General features: G+C 39.6%; 1 protein-coding gene across 2 annotated transcripts in view; it reads right to left on the bottom strand.

The window, feature by feature from the left end:
* Nucleotides 1–18,821, bottom strand: part of gria1a (glutamate receptor, ionotropic, AMPA 1a) — a 158,755-nt gene that overhangs the window by 49,806 nt on the left and 90,128 nt on the right. For both annotated transcript variants that reach the window (XM_053630476.1, XM_053630477.1), the window contains exons 6-11: nt 14,707–14,865; nt 14,411–14,578; nt 12,882–12,986; nt 12,470–12,580; nt 7,123–7,329; nt 5,555–5,979 (exon numbers count right to left, since the gene is read on the bottom strand). In XM_053630476.1, coding sequence (XP_053486451.1) covers nt 5,555–5,979; nt 7,123–7,329; nt 12,470–12,580; nt 12,882–12,986; nt 14,411–14,578; nt 14,707–14,865 — 1,175 coding nt within the window. The remainder of the gene's footprint in view (nt 1–5,554; nt 5,980–7,122; nt 7,330–12,469; nt 12,581–12,881; nt 12,987–14,410; nt 14,579–14,706; nt 14,866–18,821) is intronic.

Raw genomic sequence — 18,821 nt, 5'->3', positions numbered from 1 at the left:
ATGCTTAGTCCTATTTCAAGGCAGGATTTATTAGAGAAATTAAAGTGACAAGAACACCAATAAATGTTCTGATTGTATGTGGACAGGTATGTACAAATATTTTGATTTTATTATATAATTTTATCTGGTAACCCGTAAGCTAGCTAGTCCTAGTTTGTTTGTAGCTAACACTGCTTCCACTTACTAACGTTATACATTTGTGAAGGTAAAACACAGTCAGAAAAAGAATGAGCCCCCATTATTCATCAATGGAAATAGGCAGTGTTTAAACAGAAATATGTAGCAAATTATTCATCATTGTACAACATGAATACCACATGCCAAAAGAACTTACACTGCTCGACTTAGTTTAAAAAAAAAAAAAAGTGAATGGTTTTTTGGCACTCTGTCAAAAGACAGCTCCAAATTCTTGTTGAATCTGTTAGCACAGTTGATTGCACAACAGCTTTTTCCCATTTTAGATGTGTTTTTTCTGTGTTTTTGCGGAATTCAAACTGTACACTAATGCTGCCGCTCAGTCTTTTAGCCACTCAGTGGGCGTGACCACGGCGAGTTCTGACTATCTTGACGTCATGTGCATACCCTCTATTCCCAGATGGAGCTATCATTATACAGCTAGCAATATGATGGGAGGGAGACATGCTTCAATGACAGCTCAGGATTCAGTGGCTTTAAAAGAGAAAAAGGCTAGCAGAGAGTTTTGCAAAATAGAACACCTAAAGGATATATCGACTACTTGTGATTTAGGAAACAGGCGGATAAGGGCAGGTCTGGGTATGTACAGTGCTGTGAAAAAGTATTTCTTTCATTTTTCCTGATTTCTTCTGTTTTTTGTGTATATCTTATACTAAATAATTTTAGATCTTCAAATGAAATACAACATAAAATAATAGTAACCTGAGTAAACAGGTTGGAATTCTGTGTTTATTTTACACCAGATGTAACGGGACCCATGTTTACAGCTTATTTATTCATCGAAGCAAAAAAAGTTATCCAACACCTATCTCCAATGTGAAGAACTAATTGCCCCCTTAAAATGAAAATCTAAAATCTGGTGGTGCCAACTTTAGCAGCGATAACTGCAACCAAACGCTTCCGAGATCAGACTTTCACTTTCTTCTAGGACCAGAACTTACTGCTATGCTTTGGATCATTGTCTTGCTGCATAATCCAGTTGCGTTTGAGTTTCAACTTATGGAATGAAGACTGGACATTCTTCTTTAGGATTTTTTGTTAGACAGCAGAATTCATGTTTCCCTCAATTAGTGCAAGTTGCCCAGGCCCTGAAGCAGCAAAGCATCCCCACACCATTACACTTCCACCACCATGATTGACCATAGGTATACTGTTCGTGGAATTCTGTGTTTGTTTTACACCAGATGTAACAGGACCCTTGTCTTCCAAACAGTTCCACTTTTGACTAATCAGCCTCAATGTTCTTCTGGGTTAGCATTGGTTTTCACCTCGCACTCTTCCATCGATGCCATTTTTGCCCAGTGTCTTTCTGAGAGTGAAGTCAAGAACAGTGACCTTTCCTGATGCAAGAGAAGCCTGTATGTCCTTTGATGTTGTCCTTGGGTCTTTTGGGACTTCCTGGAAGAGCAGTTGCTGTGCTCTTGGAGGAATTTGGGAAGATTGGACACTTCTGGGAAGGTTCATTACTGTGCCGACTTTTTCCATTTGGTGATAATGGCTCTCATTGTGGTTCTTTGGGGTCCCAAAGCCTTTGAAATAGCTTTATAACCCTTCCCAAACTAATGTATTTCAATCAACTTCTTCCTCATCATTTCTGGAATTTATTTCAATTCCAGCATAGTGTGTTACTGGGTAAGACCTTTTAACCAGCTCCATGCTGTTGAAAAAGTGTTGATTTGACTGAACAGGGTTTGCAGCAATCAGGCCTGGTTGTGTCTAGTCCAGCTGAACTGTATTATGAATGCAGTTTCATAGATTTGGGGAATTAGTAACTAAGGGGGCAAATACATTTTCACACAGGCCCAGCTGGTATTGGATAACTTTTTTTGCTTCAATAAGTAACAATATAATTTAAAAACTGTATTTTGTGTTAAGTCAGGTTGCCTTTGTTTTATATTGGATTTTTTTTAATTCTTGAAAAAAAATAGGAGAAAAAATCAGAAAACAGAAGAAATCAGGAAAACAAAAATACTTTTTCACAGCACTGTAGTAGACGAGCATGATAATCAGTGGAGGCAGAAGATTACATCATGCTGGTCATAGGAAGATCTAAAATAAAGAAAAGAAGGTTACAAAAAGAAATAAAAAAGTAGTCAAATGTGCAAAGAGCACATTTGACAAAAAAAAATAATAATAATAAATAAATAAATAAATAAATAAATAAATAAAGAGTTTGAGTGTCCAAACTGAGATTCTGGTAAAGGAAGACAAAATACGTGTGAGGAGATAAGGGAAAATAGAGAGCCTGGCATGCATTGGGCCTGATTCAGAGACGGCCATGACTGACAGGCCTGACATTTGAGCATCTCTGACAGTAAACAGTGCTTTTGGAGAAAATAAATAGCATCTGGCAAGGACAGATGCCAGACCAAGAGTTACCATTGCACTAGCCCTCACCTCACAGCCTATGAGAGCTCATATTCCCCATCTCGAATCCAGAAGTTCAGTACTTTTGCTAAGCAGTGGTGATATGTTGATGTTGTCACAACAGTGTGTCTGGCCTGTGTCGGACCACAACACATGTATTGATGACACACTGTACCAAAAAAAGAACAGGTCACCATCACACCATCACAGCAAGTGGAACTGTTGGTTCCACTTGCTGGCAAATAAGTCACAACCGGAAAAGAACAAAAAACAAATGTAATTAAAGTCTTCTTCACCCCCTCCCAACTGCTGACATTTCAGTTCCAATAGCAAGAACACACAATCAATTCTTATTGCAGCTCTGAGATTCCTCCAGGGGGAGAGGCATATATTGGCTACTTTTCCTTTGTGCAAAGATGTACTGATATGAATGTCAAAATCCTTGAAAGTGAAATAGTGAGGCATGTGAGAAAGAAGGCAGGTGAAATCAAAATTACAATAATCAATTGTGTCATGATATTATATATTGACCAATTATTACTCTTGTAATTAGTCTGACACAAGCAAAAACAGAAATCAATATAACATTCATTAAATTACTCAACTCAGACACAGACAGCCAGCCAACTGCTAAATATCACTAAACAAACTAAATATTAACCACAGGCACATAAAAGATCCTTAGTTTATGAGGCACTTTAGAAATCCCTAGTTACCTAGTAGTTGGACTGCATGGTGGATTAGAAATCTGTAATTAACTATAAAAGACATTGACCTATGATAATAAACCACTTTAGATAACACCACTCCATGTGGCAACACTGACAAAGAACTGAGGTTCTTCAGAGATTGGGTGGGTTGCACCAATAAGGATTAAATTAAGCACAGTTTAGAGCTAATCTAGCATTTGTTGATCTGGGCTTTATTTTAAATTGAGCTGTGTTGCACCACTTAATTTTAAACACAGATTAACAAATTGGGGATTAGAATTCTAACCTGCGATTAAAACCTTCATTTATGATTAATTTTCTCCATCATGATGGATTCGCCATTGACAACATTGTGGAAGTGCATGTGGATTTCATAACATGGAAATATATGAATTCTCCAGTGTAACTAAACAGCAACAATGTAAGGGATCGTGAACTTTAAACTTTGAATTAAAAAAAAAAATTCAACTGCCATTATTAACTGCTCATTTGCATAACCAATACAGGTTGAGAAAATGAAAAAATGTCAAATCTGAGTTTAAAGTGATGGAGCAACAAGTTTATAGTTAATCCTGGTTTATTGTGAAATTAAATCCAGGATTGACATGATGGTTTAAATGTAAACCATCACGTTAATGTAAACTGCTTATTTTTAAACAAGGTTTAAAGTTTGGTGCAATAGAATTATTAGAAAAACCTTGGTTTAATCTAGATTTAAGATTAATCCTTATTGGTGCAACCCACCCATAGTGTTTTAAAGTGTCCATAGTTGCTATATTAAAAGTGCCTCATTTTATTTTAGAGGTATCTTACAATAGGTATCCAAGGTAAAAAAAAAAAAAAAAAAAAAAAATCCTTTTAAGTTTCTCATAATTCACATTGCAGCATCACCTCTTTTTCTCGGTGTCACAAACAATTGACTCAAGGATCCATTTACTCTAAACTCCTCCTTTCAGAGAGCCTACTCTGCTCAGATTGGTCAGATGTCAAAAAAGAAACATCCATTTCCATATTCCAGCTCAGTAATAATGTCGGTTTTCCTTATCTATTTGAGCCTGAGTCCAGTTTTAGTGCTTTTAGTGATAGATCGCAAGCATGATGAGAACAGGACAGAACAGTGGTACGTTTGTATGTAGTTTCAGGATGCAACTACAACTGTATTGTTTGAGGGCGAATTGGTTTTCTTTTGGGAGACAATAACTCCATTTGTCATGCACTTTGATTTTTGAAACCTTGCAGACGTTTTACATTCACAAACAGCTATATGAAAGACTACATACATATATACATACATATATACACATTATATATATATATATATATATATATATATATATATATATATATATATATATAGAGAGAGAGAGAGAGAGAGAGAGAGACATATATATAGACTATATATATATATATATATATATATATATATATACACACACATATAAATACATATATAGTGCTATATAAACACTACATGAAAGGTAATATCTGAAAAAGTATAATAGGGCCACTTTAAGGCCCTACTAGTAAAGACTAATGGGTTTTGGCACTGGCATTCCATTTTCATAGCCCTGCTGCCACTGCCACAATTCCCTCTGCTCTTCTAGAGCCATTCACTTCATGTTGCTAATTTTACCCTGACTAATTAGACTTTTAATTGGTGACCTTTAAGGTCCAGGATACACTCCTATGCACTGTCCTGTATCTTGTACAACACTTCTGCAGCTTTTATCTCTGAAATTCAAAGCATGGCCCTGGTAAACTCATTATAGGAGAAAATAAGTCTTACATCTTACCCATTGGAAGTTAAAACAATTCTCTCCATTTTTGGTGCTGCCATTCTGCTGGATAAGCTGCTAAATAATATATTTTTATTCTTGTAGGTGTGAGTAAAAAGTACTTCTGCCTCAGAGTAATTCTTCTTTTTTGGCCATTTTGTGTTTTACACTGTGGGAACTTGGCCTTTTATGGAGTTTTGTGGGGTCACCAAACACGAATCAGCTGTGACGTGCACAAGGCCGGTAATTTGCAGGTGTTTGCCATTCATCAACATATAGTATACATGTGAATACAAAGAAAAATTTTGTTAATCCAGCATAAATTTTTTCTTCGGTTTGGCTTTCGCAAATATTTACACCCAATTTTACTCAAACATTTATGAATAAGGGCCGAATATCAACAAAGCATCATATGGTTTTAGATGCATTCTCTTAGTCCATACACACTTTACTATCAATCAAATGCACACAGATTAGCCTAGTAAGTAATTACCAGAAATCTCATACCTGGGTGAGATGTCGCAGCCTTGCTGCATGAAAGCGCCTAGTGAGAACCAGAGGCTGTTGAAGATGCCAAATTCATTTGTCTGCTCCTGGTTCAGATGGGACTGATTCTGTGTATTCTGGCCTGACAAGAATCCAGCCTGGTTGGTATTGGCCTTTTCACTTTCCTCACAGTCCTCAGCATGCCACTCATATGGGCTGAAGCGGCTGACCAGAAAGAGTACTACACTCACGCCAATGTAGGCAAACACAATACACATCCAAATCTCATAGGCCAGTGGGTCAAGAAAAGAGAAGACTCCTGGTTTGGACTTGGTGGGCTTCTTGATCATAATTGAAATACCCAAGCTCATGAAGGGTTTGGAGAAGTCAATGACTTCCTCTCTCACCAACGTTATGGTCAGTGGTGCCACTGCAACATCGGCTTTCTGAAGTAATAAGACAAGAAAGTTCAGAAGCTTAATATAAATCAATTCCGAATTATAATAAAAAATACAGTTGGGAATATTATGAGAGAATCATATTCAGGAGCACATAGGGTTTTTTTCATAGAAAAAAAAAAATGCAATTTTTATTATATGCACCCTGTCATAGCCATGACAGGGTGTGCATTACAGTGATTTTATCAAGTATAAGGGTGTTAGGCATGACGTAAAGTGGCTTATTGCTTTTAGAAAATGGTGATAAAAACAACATGATAAAATCAAATGTTTAGTAATTAATTACATATATTATTAGAATATTTACAACAAACAATTCTACTGCCATGCAATGTAGTCTGTTAATATTAAGCTTTGGTTGCTAAGCAATATAACAGACAAAGTTTAAGCATTCTATGAACACAACAATGGCTGTCATGTAATAGTGTTTATTGGCTCTTTTGCATTAATCCAGAATTCAATTATTGTGACGTGGACACAGGTACCTCAAAGATTTTACAAAGGCTTCAAATGTGGCTCAGCCAATTAGATTTTAGAACTGAAATGATCTGTTTTCTAATTATTATTATTATTATTTACAACATAATAATTATATCAATTCAGTTGCAAATGCTTGAACAGAGCCTTTCAATCCCTGATACACATCTTAAAAAATAGACAAAACAACAACAATGAGAGATGTACTCCTTCAATGCAAAATGGAGCCTTAATTAAAAATATTTGTCCTTTATTCTAAATCCATTTCTTATGAGACTTACATTTTATAAAGCCACACACTGATGCAGAAAATACTATCAAAGAAAATGTAGGCTGTGAGGCTGTTTTTCTGAGAACATAAAGATCTACTCTAACCTCTCCTCCAGCCTCCAGCCTCTCTTCTTCAAAACACTTCTAAAGGGAGTTCATTCAACTGAGTCAATGCTTTTGAAGAAATAAATAAATAATTTATTGGCCACACCATAAAATGATCTTGGCCATAACAGATGTGTAATGGTCTTCTAAACACATTAATAATCATGTTGCTGAATATGAATTATTTAATAGCAGTGATGAATAATGAGAAACAAAGCGATATGTTTTTTAAACAAAAAAGTGGGCTTAAATGGGCAAAATTAAAAACTGATTACTTACTCCGTAAACCAGTTCCCCAACCATCCCATTCCACATCTTTGTCTCTGGATCCCTGGCTCCATACTTCCCATCGGCAACAATCTTGAGTTTGTACTGGTATCCCACATGCTTGGCTATTTCTGCTGCCAGTTCAACACAGTAGCCTTCATACTTATCATTTCCTAGAAGCTTTTCATGATTCTTCTTTAACATCACGTATGGAGATTCCTGCAATAGATAAAAATGAGTACCATTTCTGCCCTCATGTTATAACAGCTTGAATCAGTGTTGCTGTCTATATGCTTAACAAAGTAATATTATTACCAAATCAGAGTTGAGCCATGTTACTGCATACAGTGACTTATTTTCAGCTGGTCCAGCTTAACCTGGACTTATGTCTTACAAAAAGGCAAAAAAAGGACTGGGCTGAAATTGATGTGATTCTGCCTGGGGACAGCCCCAAGTGTGTGATGTCTTATATACGTATATATGGCTAAACGTATGTGGACACCTGACCATCACACCCATATGTAGGCCTTGCACAAATTGTTGCCACAAAGTTGGAATGTCTATGTATACTGTAGCATTAACACTTCCTTCACTGGAACTTAGAGGCCCAAACATGTTCCATGAACGTTCCATAAAAACATGCTCCATTAAAAACATGTTTCGCCAAGGTTGGTGTGGAAGAACACAGAGCCCTGACTTCAACCACACTGAACACCTTTGTATAACATAGACTGCATGTCAAGCCTTTTCACCCAACATCAGTGCCTAACCTCACAAATGCTCTTGTGACTGAATGTACAAATCCTCACAGCCACCAAAATCCAAAATCTAATGGAAATCCTTCCCAGCCTTCCCAGAGTGGAGTCTTTTAATGCAGCAAAGGGGGACCAATTCCATATTAATGGCCATGGTTTTGTAAAGGGATGTTCAACAAGCACATAGTGTTCATAGTACAAAATACAATAAAAGTATTCACTGTTTACACTAACTATACATTTTCTGTACGCATTTTCACACTAAAGTATGCACTTTCTATGCTTACAATTGAAAAAGATTCAAGTAAGCCTTTTGGTTGAAGACACAATCTATTAGCAGGGTAGTGTTGCTGACAGATCCACAGCTTGGGTTACCATCTGTGTGGAATTACACTTGTACTTCTCGCATCAGCGTGGGTTTCTTTACAAATCCCAATAGCTGAATTGAGTAAGGTGAATTGCTGCCTGGTATAAATTAATGTGAGAATGTAAGTGTGTGAAATGCCCACTGATGGACTGCCATCCCATCCAGGTTGAATTCTCCCACCTTGCAACCAGTGTTACCAGGATTGGCACTGGATCCACTGTCACCTGAACAAGATAAAGTTGTAACTGAAGACAAATGAATGAATGAATCTTCAGCAACTGCTTTATCCTTGCCAGTGGTCCAGTGAATCTAGTACCAACCCAAGAAACACTGGTGCAAGATGAATGAAAAAATAAACAAGTTCCATAGAGATGAAAAACCTAAACTAGCCCTTTTATTGTATAACATACTGTATATTTTCAAACTGTTTTCTGCCTCTAGTCATCTAGCCCCCCTTTTTTATGCCGACTTCTCCAAGCATACTGAGGTTAAATTTGTGTTCTACAAGGTTCTGTTTTTGGCCCACTGCTTTTTACTCTGTATCTGCTACCTCTAGATCAAATTATTCATAAACATGGAATTAGCTTCCACTGTTATGCTGATGACACACAAATGTATGATTCAGCAAAGCCAGACAACAGACAGCAGCTTAATAAAGTTGAGGAATGTGTAAAGGACATTAGACATTGGATGCTTTTTAGCTTGTTTTTACTTAATTTGGACAAGATAGAAGTACTTGTACTAGGACCACATGTAGCTAGAAGTAAGCTTTCTGATTACATAGTAACTCTAGATGGTCTTTCCGTTTCGTCATATGAAGCAGTAAAAGACCTTGGTGTGTTTATTGACCCCAGTCTTTCATTTGACACTCATGTAGATAGTATTACTAGGATAGCCTTCTTTCATCTCAGAAACATTGCTAAGATAAAAAATATAATGTCACTACATGATGCGGAAATATTTCTTCATGCTTTCATCCCCTCTAGGCTAGATTATTGTAATGCCTTACTGTCTGGATGTTCCAGTAGAGGCATAAATAAGCTCCAGTTAGTCCAGAATGCAGCTGCAAGAGTCCTTACTAGAACCAGAAAATATGACCACATCACCCCGATCTTATCCACACTGCACTGGCTCCCAGTGAAATTTCACATTGATTATAAAATACTACTATTACTCTACTAAACGGTCTCTCGCCGCAGTATCTAAGGGAACTTTTGGTCTTCTATGATCCACCACGCCTACTTAGATCAAAAGGTGCAGGCTGTTACCTCAAATAGCGAAGGCTACAGCAGGGTGAAGAGCTTTCTCTTACAAAGCAACACAGTTATGGAACAGCCTTCCAATTAGTGTTCAGGACTCAGACACAGTCTCTGTGTTTAAATCTAGGCTGAAAACATATTTGTTTACTCAAGCTTACCATAAATAGACTTTCTTTTACACAAAGTATACAGTCTTATCCATCACGGGATAGTAAGCATACCTAATGATCTCTCCTTCTCTTCTCCTCCCTCTCCCTCTCTCCTTCTGTCGAGCCACACATGATTTATGGAGATGCCAGTGATCCTGACCCTTTCTGCACTCCCTACCTGCCTGATCCATCCAGATGCCCTACCTCCGGATGAAGCTCTCATCAACTGGAGGCTATAGCCTTGAGATTGCTTAGGATGGTACCACTTGAAGTAGCATGAAATGGCTTTTGACCTCAATTCCACATGGACATTGTTGCTGTGGTTGCTGGGACTATGGTTGCAACTATGGCCTTGGGACTGCAATTATCAAATACAATTTTGCACTCAGGTCTCCTTTAGTCAACAGTGGACTAGTTCAACAAAGACTTCATGTAAAAACCATAATGAACTTTCTTTTACTTTCACACTATCCACTGTTACCCAGATGAGGATGGGTTCCCTTCTGAGACTGGTTCCTCTCAAGGTTTCTTCCTCATATCATCTTAGGGAGTTTTTCCTTGCCACCATCACCACCGGCTTGCTCAATAGAGATAAATTCACACACCTAAAATCTGTATCCTGTGTTTACATGTTTCTGTAAAGCTGCTTTGAGACAATGTCCATTGTAAAAAGCGCTATACAAATAAAATTGAACTGAATTGACTTATTCCACTTCCCTATTTCTCAGCACACCAGCCTATACGCACAGTCTTTTGCCCAGATGAAGAAGGGATAGTCAGGCCATATATCAAAGGTTTGATCAAAAACCCTGTAAAACCTTACTAAAACAACCCAAAGGACTCCCACCCAGGATAGCAGAACAGAGGGGCCAGTGGAGGAAAATGAATTTCTGAGTACTCCTGGGAATTCAATCCCAGACTGGCCTTTAAGAATAAGATGAAAATATTCTGCTGTGGGAGAAGCAGTGATATCTCATTCACACATCCAAAGTAGCAGTTTGCTTGCAGAAGTGAAACCATGCATCCTTTTTTTCCATAAATGAAAATAAATAATAGAACAATGTTCTTCTATTACAGTGAGGGAAAAAAGTATTTGATCCCCTGCTGATTTTGTACGTTTGCCCACTGACAAGGAAATGATCAGTCTATAATTTTAATGGTAGATTTATTTGAACAGTGAGAGACAGAATAACAACTAAAAAAAATCCAGAAAAACGCATGTCAAAAATGTTATAAATTGATTTGCATTTTAATGAGGGAAATAAGTATTTGACCCCTCTGCAAAACATGACTTAGTACTTGGTGGCAAAACCCTTGTTGGCAATCACAGAGGTCAGACGTTTCTTGTAGTTGGCCACCAGGTTTGCACACATCTCAGGAGGGATTTTGTCCCACTCCTCTTTGCAGATCTTCTCCAAGTCATTAAGGTTTCGAGGCTGACATTTGACAACTCGAACCTTCAGCTCCCTCCACAGATTTTCTATGGGATTAAGGTCTGGAGACTGGCTAGGCCACTCCAGGACCTTAATGTACTTCTTCTTGAGCCACTCCTTTGTTGCCTTGGCCGTGTATTTTGGGTCATTGTCATGCTGGAATACCCATCCACGACCCATTTTCAATGCCCTGGCTGAGGGAAGGAGGTTCTCACCCAAGATTTGACAGTACATGGCCCCGTCCATCGTCCCTTTGATGCGGTGAAGTTGTCCTGTCCCCTTAGCAGAAAAACACCCCCAAAGCATAATGTTTCGACCTCCATGTTTGACGGTGGGGGTGGTGTTCTTGGGGTCATAGGCAGCATTCCTCCTCCTCCAAACACGGTGGGTTGAGTCGATGCCAAAGAGCTCCATTTTGGTCTCATCTGACCACAACACTTTCACCCAGTTGTCCTCTGAATCATTCAGATGTTCATTGGCAAACTTCAGACGGGCATGTATATGTGCTTTCTTGAGCAGGGGGACCTTGCGGGCGCTGCAGGATTTCAGTCCTTCACGGCGTAGTGTGTTACCAATTGTTTTCTTGGTGACTATGGTCCCAGCTGCCTTGAGATCATTGACAAGATCCTCCTGTGTAGTTCTGGGCTGATTCCTCACTGTTCTCATGATCATTGCAACTCCACGAGGTGAGATCTTGCATGGAGCCCCAGGCCGAGGGAGATTGAGATTCTTTTGTGTTTCTTCCATTTGCGAATAATCGCACCAACTGTTGTCACCTTCTCACCAAGCTGCTTGGCAATGGTCTTGTAGCCCATTCCAGACTTGTGTAGGTCTACAATCTTGTGCCTGACATCCTTGGAGAGCTCTTTGGTCTTGGCCATGGTGGAGAGTTTGGAATCTGATTGATTGATTGCTTCTGTGGACAGGTGTCTTTTATACAGGTAACAAACTGAGATTAGGAACACTCCCTTTAAGAGTATGCTCCTAATCTCAGTTCGTTACCTGTATAAAAGACACCTGGGAGCCAGAAATCTTTCTGATTGAGAGGGGGTCAAATACCTATTTCCCTCATTAAAATGCAAATCAATTTATAACATTTTTGACATGCGTTTTTCTGGATTTTCTTGTTGTTATTCTGTCTCTCACTGTTCAAATAAATCTACCATTAAAATTATAGACTGATCATTTCTTTGTCAGTGGGCAAACGTACAAAATCAGCAGGGGATCAAATACTTTTTTCCCTCACTGTAAGCAACACAGCAATGCATCGTTAATATTTAGAAACACTAAATAACATTTATTGCAAAATGAATATTTTTATCCATAGCACCATGCCTTAGGTTCTAAATTCTTATTTACATTAAGATCAAGCAAAGAGGCTATTCTGAGACCATACCAAGATGGTAGTGACGATGTATGTGTGGTTCTGAAATCCATAGGTGTCGTTACTTCCAGACATGTAGGCTGCTGTGCTCACAAATTTCTCATCCTCATTCCAGTATCCTACCTGAAACCAAATAAAAGTGATGAGTGCTATGATTAACCCTTCAAAATGTCCAAAAGGAAACAATAATTTACATGTGCAGTGCTCAGTGATTAATTTATTAAACCTTCAAACATGATAACATTACAGCCTTGAATATTATGTTTGCGAGGGATTTTCATGTTATACTGTAGACAGCCATTTAGCTGCCGTCTTCTCTAATCAATACATAAAATATAGCTTAAATTACCACATGATCATTTTAGGTATGTTGTCTGATACAGCTTTTCTATAGTAATTCTATGGTCAAAATGTCTGTACTTACTTTCTTTGGCCCTGTGGCCTTCAGTTCCATCACACTGATGGTGTAGTTGATTCGCCGGCCTTTCTCATTAAACTGGATGTGTCCAGTTACACCTTCAATCCGAACCTAAGACAGAAACCCAAGAGCCTGCTTTAGTTATACAAATATAAAACACTGCAAGCTACTATGCAACTATTCTTTTTCTTGCATTCTTCCATTCTTCCTTCTTTCCTTTGATCTTTGCTCTGTTTCTGAGTCTGAGAGGTATACTTCTTGGCCATTGCTTCTCTCCATGTGTACAGTACATCTTTCAAACTGAATGATGGGGTTAATTGACCCAGTTGAACCCCAGGCTCAGTAGTGTGTGTGTGTTTGAGAAGATGGGCTCAACTTCCTTAGTCCAGTTTAATGCACTCACATCAGCCTCAGGCCAGTGTGTGAGTCTACCTGATTACACTCTGATTACACCACAAATTTGGGGACTTCCTCACACAAACATTTTTTTTTTATAACAGAAAATATGTGAGATCCCAAATTCAATATTTTATATATTTTCTGTATGAAGAGAGCTTAGAGAGTTGCAGATTGTTTCCCCAAGGAAAGTCATAACAGAAAATAAGCTTTCTTGACAGATCATGTAACATAACTTGTATATTTTGTGTTTGTACAATATATGGCCAAAGGTCTGTGGACACCTGACCATCACACCCATATGTGGGTTTTCCCCAAACTTTTGTCACAACGTTAGCAGCACAGTGTTATATTTGTACGCTGTAGCTTTACAGTTTTCCTTTACTGGAACTAAGGGGCCCATACCAGCAAGACAATGCGCCTGTGCACAAAGTGAGGTCCATGAAGACATGGTTTGCCAATGTTGGAGTGGAATAACTTGAGTGTCCTGCACAGAGCCCTGACCACAACCCCACTGAACACTTTTGGAATCATTTGGAGTGCGGACTGGACCCTAGGCCTCCTCGCCTCACATCAGTGCCCAACCTTACTAATGCTCTTGTGGTTTAACGGGCAAATCCCCACAGCCATGTTTCAAAATCTAATGGAAGGCCTTCCCAGAAGAGTGGAGGTTAATCTGCAGTAGGATGTTCTGAAAGCACATATGTGATGGTCAGGTGTCCATAAACATTTGGCCATATAGCGTATTTTATAAATCAGCATAGTCATATAAAACTGTAGGCTAGCAGGAGCCTGCTGTTCATTCTTTTCGCTGTAAATTTGTGAATGATTTCATATGCCATTATGACATACATAAAAACTTTATTTGTATTCTATCGGCTATGTCACATTTGATTGTGACGTACTCATTGGCCAGTCAACATGGATTTTATGAGACAGAATTGTGGTGCATGTTGTTTCATAATCTATTAAAGTTTCTCAGACTATATTTGAACCTATAGCAGTCATGCATATTATGTAGTTTGTGTATCTCTGGGTCTGTATGTGTTTTTCTCTTTGTGTGTGTGTGTGTGTGTGTGTGTGTGTGTGTGCATTAGCAAGCAAGAATATTTGCATACAGTCCTCCCAGAGTAGTGTACCTGCTGTAAAGCTCTCTGAATGTCAATGCCCTGGCCCCAGGGGGCTGGTGGGTTTGCGAGGCATTCACCAGCATTGCCACGCCGTGATATGTCAATCCTCTGCCTGCGGAGATTCTGAAAAGCTGTAGACATCACTTTAACACCATCATACGTGAGTGCTCCAGTGTACTGGAAACACAGAAAGAGAACCAAAACATAAACTTGTATAATTCATAAACATGTATGTGTGTATTCTTCATCCTTGTTAATGAGAACATGAATTTGTATGGCATGGCAGGTGCACACAGGGTGTTTACCTTGAGTCCTTTCTTTGGAACTTTGGAATCTTTATTGTCAAAGTCCATCCACTGCTGAACTATTCTGCTAACACCTGGATCCGCATAGTTCACAATCTGGAAGCCTGTCACATTAGCCTCCCCTTTCTTAAAGTCAGTCAGGTCAATGTCCAAAAAGCCCTAGAAGAGAGCATAATGGCAGAGAAGTCCAAAAACATATAGATAAATCCATGTATAATAATATAAACTCTAGCTTATACAGGAAAAGTCCACACACAATCCTTAAAATACTTTGCTGAAAATAACAGCGGATCATCAATTTAAGAATAAGAAAGCACCCTCAAATACTAAGCATAAACATTCATTGCAATTGTTCCATATGTAGTGCCCACCAGAATAATTGGTACCCTATATGAAAAAAGCAACAACACAACCCCATGTATGCAATTAGTAATATTTTGAGCTCAAACATAAAGATACGTTTTCTGTCAAATACAAGGTATTTAAGTGATTATATACTTCTACAAAATACTGATATCCCCTACAAAATATTTTGTGATATCATGGAGAGAATAGCAGAACGTTCTGGGTTACAGATGTAACTCTGTTCCCTGATAAGGGAACGAGATGTTGCATTAGCTCAACGCTGTGGGAAGCACCCTCATGCGTGACCAGCATCTGAAATTTGTGTAACATCATGCCTATTTATAGGCCTGTCGTGATCAGGTGACGTGGCAATTAAGTGTATCGCGTGATATATAAACGGCACCTGTGAACCACGCCATCAGCCTCTATTATCTGAAGCGAAGACAGCATGCCCCTGTATGACAAAGCTACGCAACATCTCGTTCCCTTCTCAGGGAACAGGGTTACATGTGTAATCCAGACGTTCCCTTTAAAGGGAACTCCACATTGCGTTAGCTCAATGCTGTGGGAACGAGAATACCCACTCTGTCATACTGAGGGTGTGGCCTGTTAAAAAATATCTGAGCCCGAGGGTCACTGTAAGATACTCAAGCCCGGGCAGAACGTATATATCCTGGCTGTAAAATTGAATGAATATGTGTGGCACAGACCACCCCGCTGCAGCACACACATCTTGTAAGGATACCCCTTTGGACAAAGCCTTTGAGGAGGTGACCCCCCTAGTGGAATGAGCCCTTATGCCCAGAGGTGCAGCAAGACTGTGCGCCTCATAAGCGATAGAGATTGCTTCCACTGTCAAATTAGAGATACGCTGCTTCAACACAGCATCACTTCTACTGTTGCAGCCAAAGCAGACCAGCAGCTGGTCCGACTTACGCCACTGGCCAGAGTGGTGGACACAAGTACAAAGAGCCCTTACTGGACACAGTCCGTGCAATTTCTCATGTTCCGGTGTGAGGAATGGAGGAGGGCAGAAAGCCTGCAACACTACTGGCTGGGCAGTGGATGTAGGCACTTTAGGAATATAATCCGGCCTAGGATACAGGAAGGCCTTGGCTAATCCAGGAGTAAAGTCAAGGCAGGAAGGGGCAACAGAGAGAGCTTGCAGATCTCCTACTCGCTTGAGAGATGTCAGGGCGAGCAGAAGAGCTACCTTTAGAGTCAGACGCTTCTCAGAGGCTGAGGAGAGGCTGAGGGCACTTCCCACAGTGTTGAGCTAATGCAACATGGACTTCCCTTTGAAAGGGAACTTATCTTAGCAGAGTATCTTCCTGAAATGTCTAATGTCAGAAACACTTGTCATCCACTCTCCACTCAGATAATTTAAAATTTGTTCATTCTGTTAGGTTTGTGCATGTGAACGTCCCTCTCCAATTCAGACAGCAGTTTTTCAGTAGGGTTCAAATACAGAGACTGAAATGTGCAAAACTTAATTTTGTGTTTAAGCACTTTAACCACTTCAATGTTGATTTGGATGTATTTTTGTCTCATTGTCTTGTTGGATGTTCTAGCTATACCCAAGTCTAAACCTCTTAGTAAAGGAAACCAGATTTCAGGCTGAATGATCCTGAAATGCATGATTCCATCAGCCTTCACAAGAGATTCTGAACAACAAAATATCTCCAAAGCATCAATGATTATAATCCACATTTTACAGTGGCTATCAGGTGCCTTTCCTTGTATGCTCTCGTTCCCAAAATACTGATGGTGTGCATGAACAAAAGCCTTGACATTGGTCTGGGTGTGAATTAATAGCACAACAGGGTGCAAGACATTTTCAAACCACTTTGGTCCAAAATTGCATGTGTTCCCATCTGCTGAGACTCCCTCTTGGCAAAAGCACAATACCACAACAGTACATTCCTGTTATTTTTCATACGCAGCACTGGAATTCCTGTGCCATTTCTTACAACCTGGCTTTGTGCATGGACATACACAGATCAGCCATAAAATTAAAACCACCTGCCTAATATTGTGTAGGTGCCCCTTGTGCTGCCAAAAGAGCTATGAACTATCGTGGCATGGACTCAGACATCTGAAGGTATGCTGTGGTATCTGGCACCAAGATGTTATCAGCAGAGTCTTGTAAGTTGTGAGGTGGGGCCTCCATGGATCGTAATTGTTTGTCCAGCACATCCCACAGATGCTCGATTGGACTGAGCTCTGGGGAATTTGGAGACCAGGTCAACATCTTGAATTCTGTCATGTTCCTCAAACCATTCTTGAACCATTTTTGCAGTATGGCAAGGTGCATTATCCTGCCACAAGAGGCCCCTGCCATTCAGGAATACTGTTGCCTTGAAGGGGTGTACTTGGACTGCAAAAATGTTTAAATAGGTGATACATGTCAATATAACCACATGAATGCCAAGACCCAAGTTTTCCCAGCAGAACATTGTGAACAGCATCACACTGCCTCTGCCGGCTTGCTTTCTTCCCATAGTGCATTCTGGTGCTATCTCTTTCCCAGGTAAGTGACACACACGCACCCGGTCATCCACATTATGTAAAAAAAAAACATGATTCATCAGACCAGGCCACCTTCTTCCACTGGTCTATGGTCCAATTCTGATGCTCAAGAAGTCAGTGGTTGTAATGTTATAGCTGATCAGTGTACATTATATTGGCAAAAATATGAGGACACATAACCAATCATACCCACATGTGAACATCCCATTATAGATTTAGTACCCCCCCCCCCATATAAGCTATAGTTGTAGCTTATATAGTTATAATAATCTCCACTCTTCAGGGAAGACTTTCCCCTTTTACTTTTGAATGTGGCTGTGAGGATTTGTGCCCATTCAGCCAAATGAGCATTAGTGAGGTCAGGCACTGATGTCAGATGAAGAGGCCTGGTGCACAGTCAGCCTTCTAATTCATCACAAAAGTTTTCAGTGGGGTTGAGGTCAAGGCTCTGTGCAGACCAGATCTTCCACACCAACCTTGTGAAACCATGTCTTTATGGACCTTGCTTTGTGCACAGGAGCACTGTCATGCTGGAACAGGTTTGGGCTCAGCATCTTAGTTCCAGTGAAGGGGAAATCTTAATGCTACAGCATACAAAGACAGTGTAGAAAATTGTGTGCTCTGTGGTGCTAACCTTGTGGCAAAGGTTTGGGGAAGGCCCACATATGGGTGTGATAGTCAGATGTCCACAATATTTTGGCCATACAGTGTATTTATCTCATCCCATTTACATTTACATTTATCCATTTAGCAGATACTTTTATCCAAAGCGACTTACAAATGAGAAAATACAAGCAAAGCAATATATCAAGCAGAGAACAATACAAGTAGTGTTACCATACAAGATCCATTAATTGAGTTCCAGAAGAAGCAAAGTGTGCAGAGTAGAGGTGTAAGTGCCAGAGTAATTCATTTAAAAAAAAAAATTTTTATGGGTTGGTTAGGTGTTCACGGAAGAGGTGGGTTTTTAGCTGTTTTTGAAGATGGTGAGAGATTCTGCGGTCTGGATTGAGGTTGGAAGTTCATTCCACCACTGAGGAACAGTTACTTTGAATGTTCTTGAAAGGGACCTTGAGCCACGCTGAGTAGGTACTACTAAGCGTCGGTCGTTGATTGATCGCAGACTGCGTGAGGGAACGTAAGCCTTCAGGAGAGAGTTGAGGTAGGAGGGTGCTGTTCTAGACAAGGTCTTGTAGGTGAGCATCAAGGCCTTGAATTTGATGTGGGTGGCTACAGGAAGC

Source organism: Ictalurus furcatus, chromosome 8 (genome assembly GCF_023375685.1).
Source record: "Ictalurus furcatus strain D&B chromosome 8, Billie_1.0, whole genome shotgun sequence".
NCBI lineage: Eukaryota > Metazoa > Chordata > Actinopteri > Siluriformes > Ictaluridae > Ictalurus > Ictalurus furcatus.
This window is presented reverse-complemented; position numbering and strand designations above follow the sequence as displayed.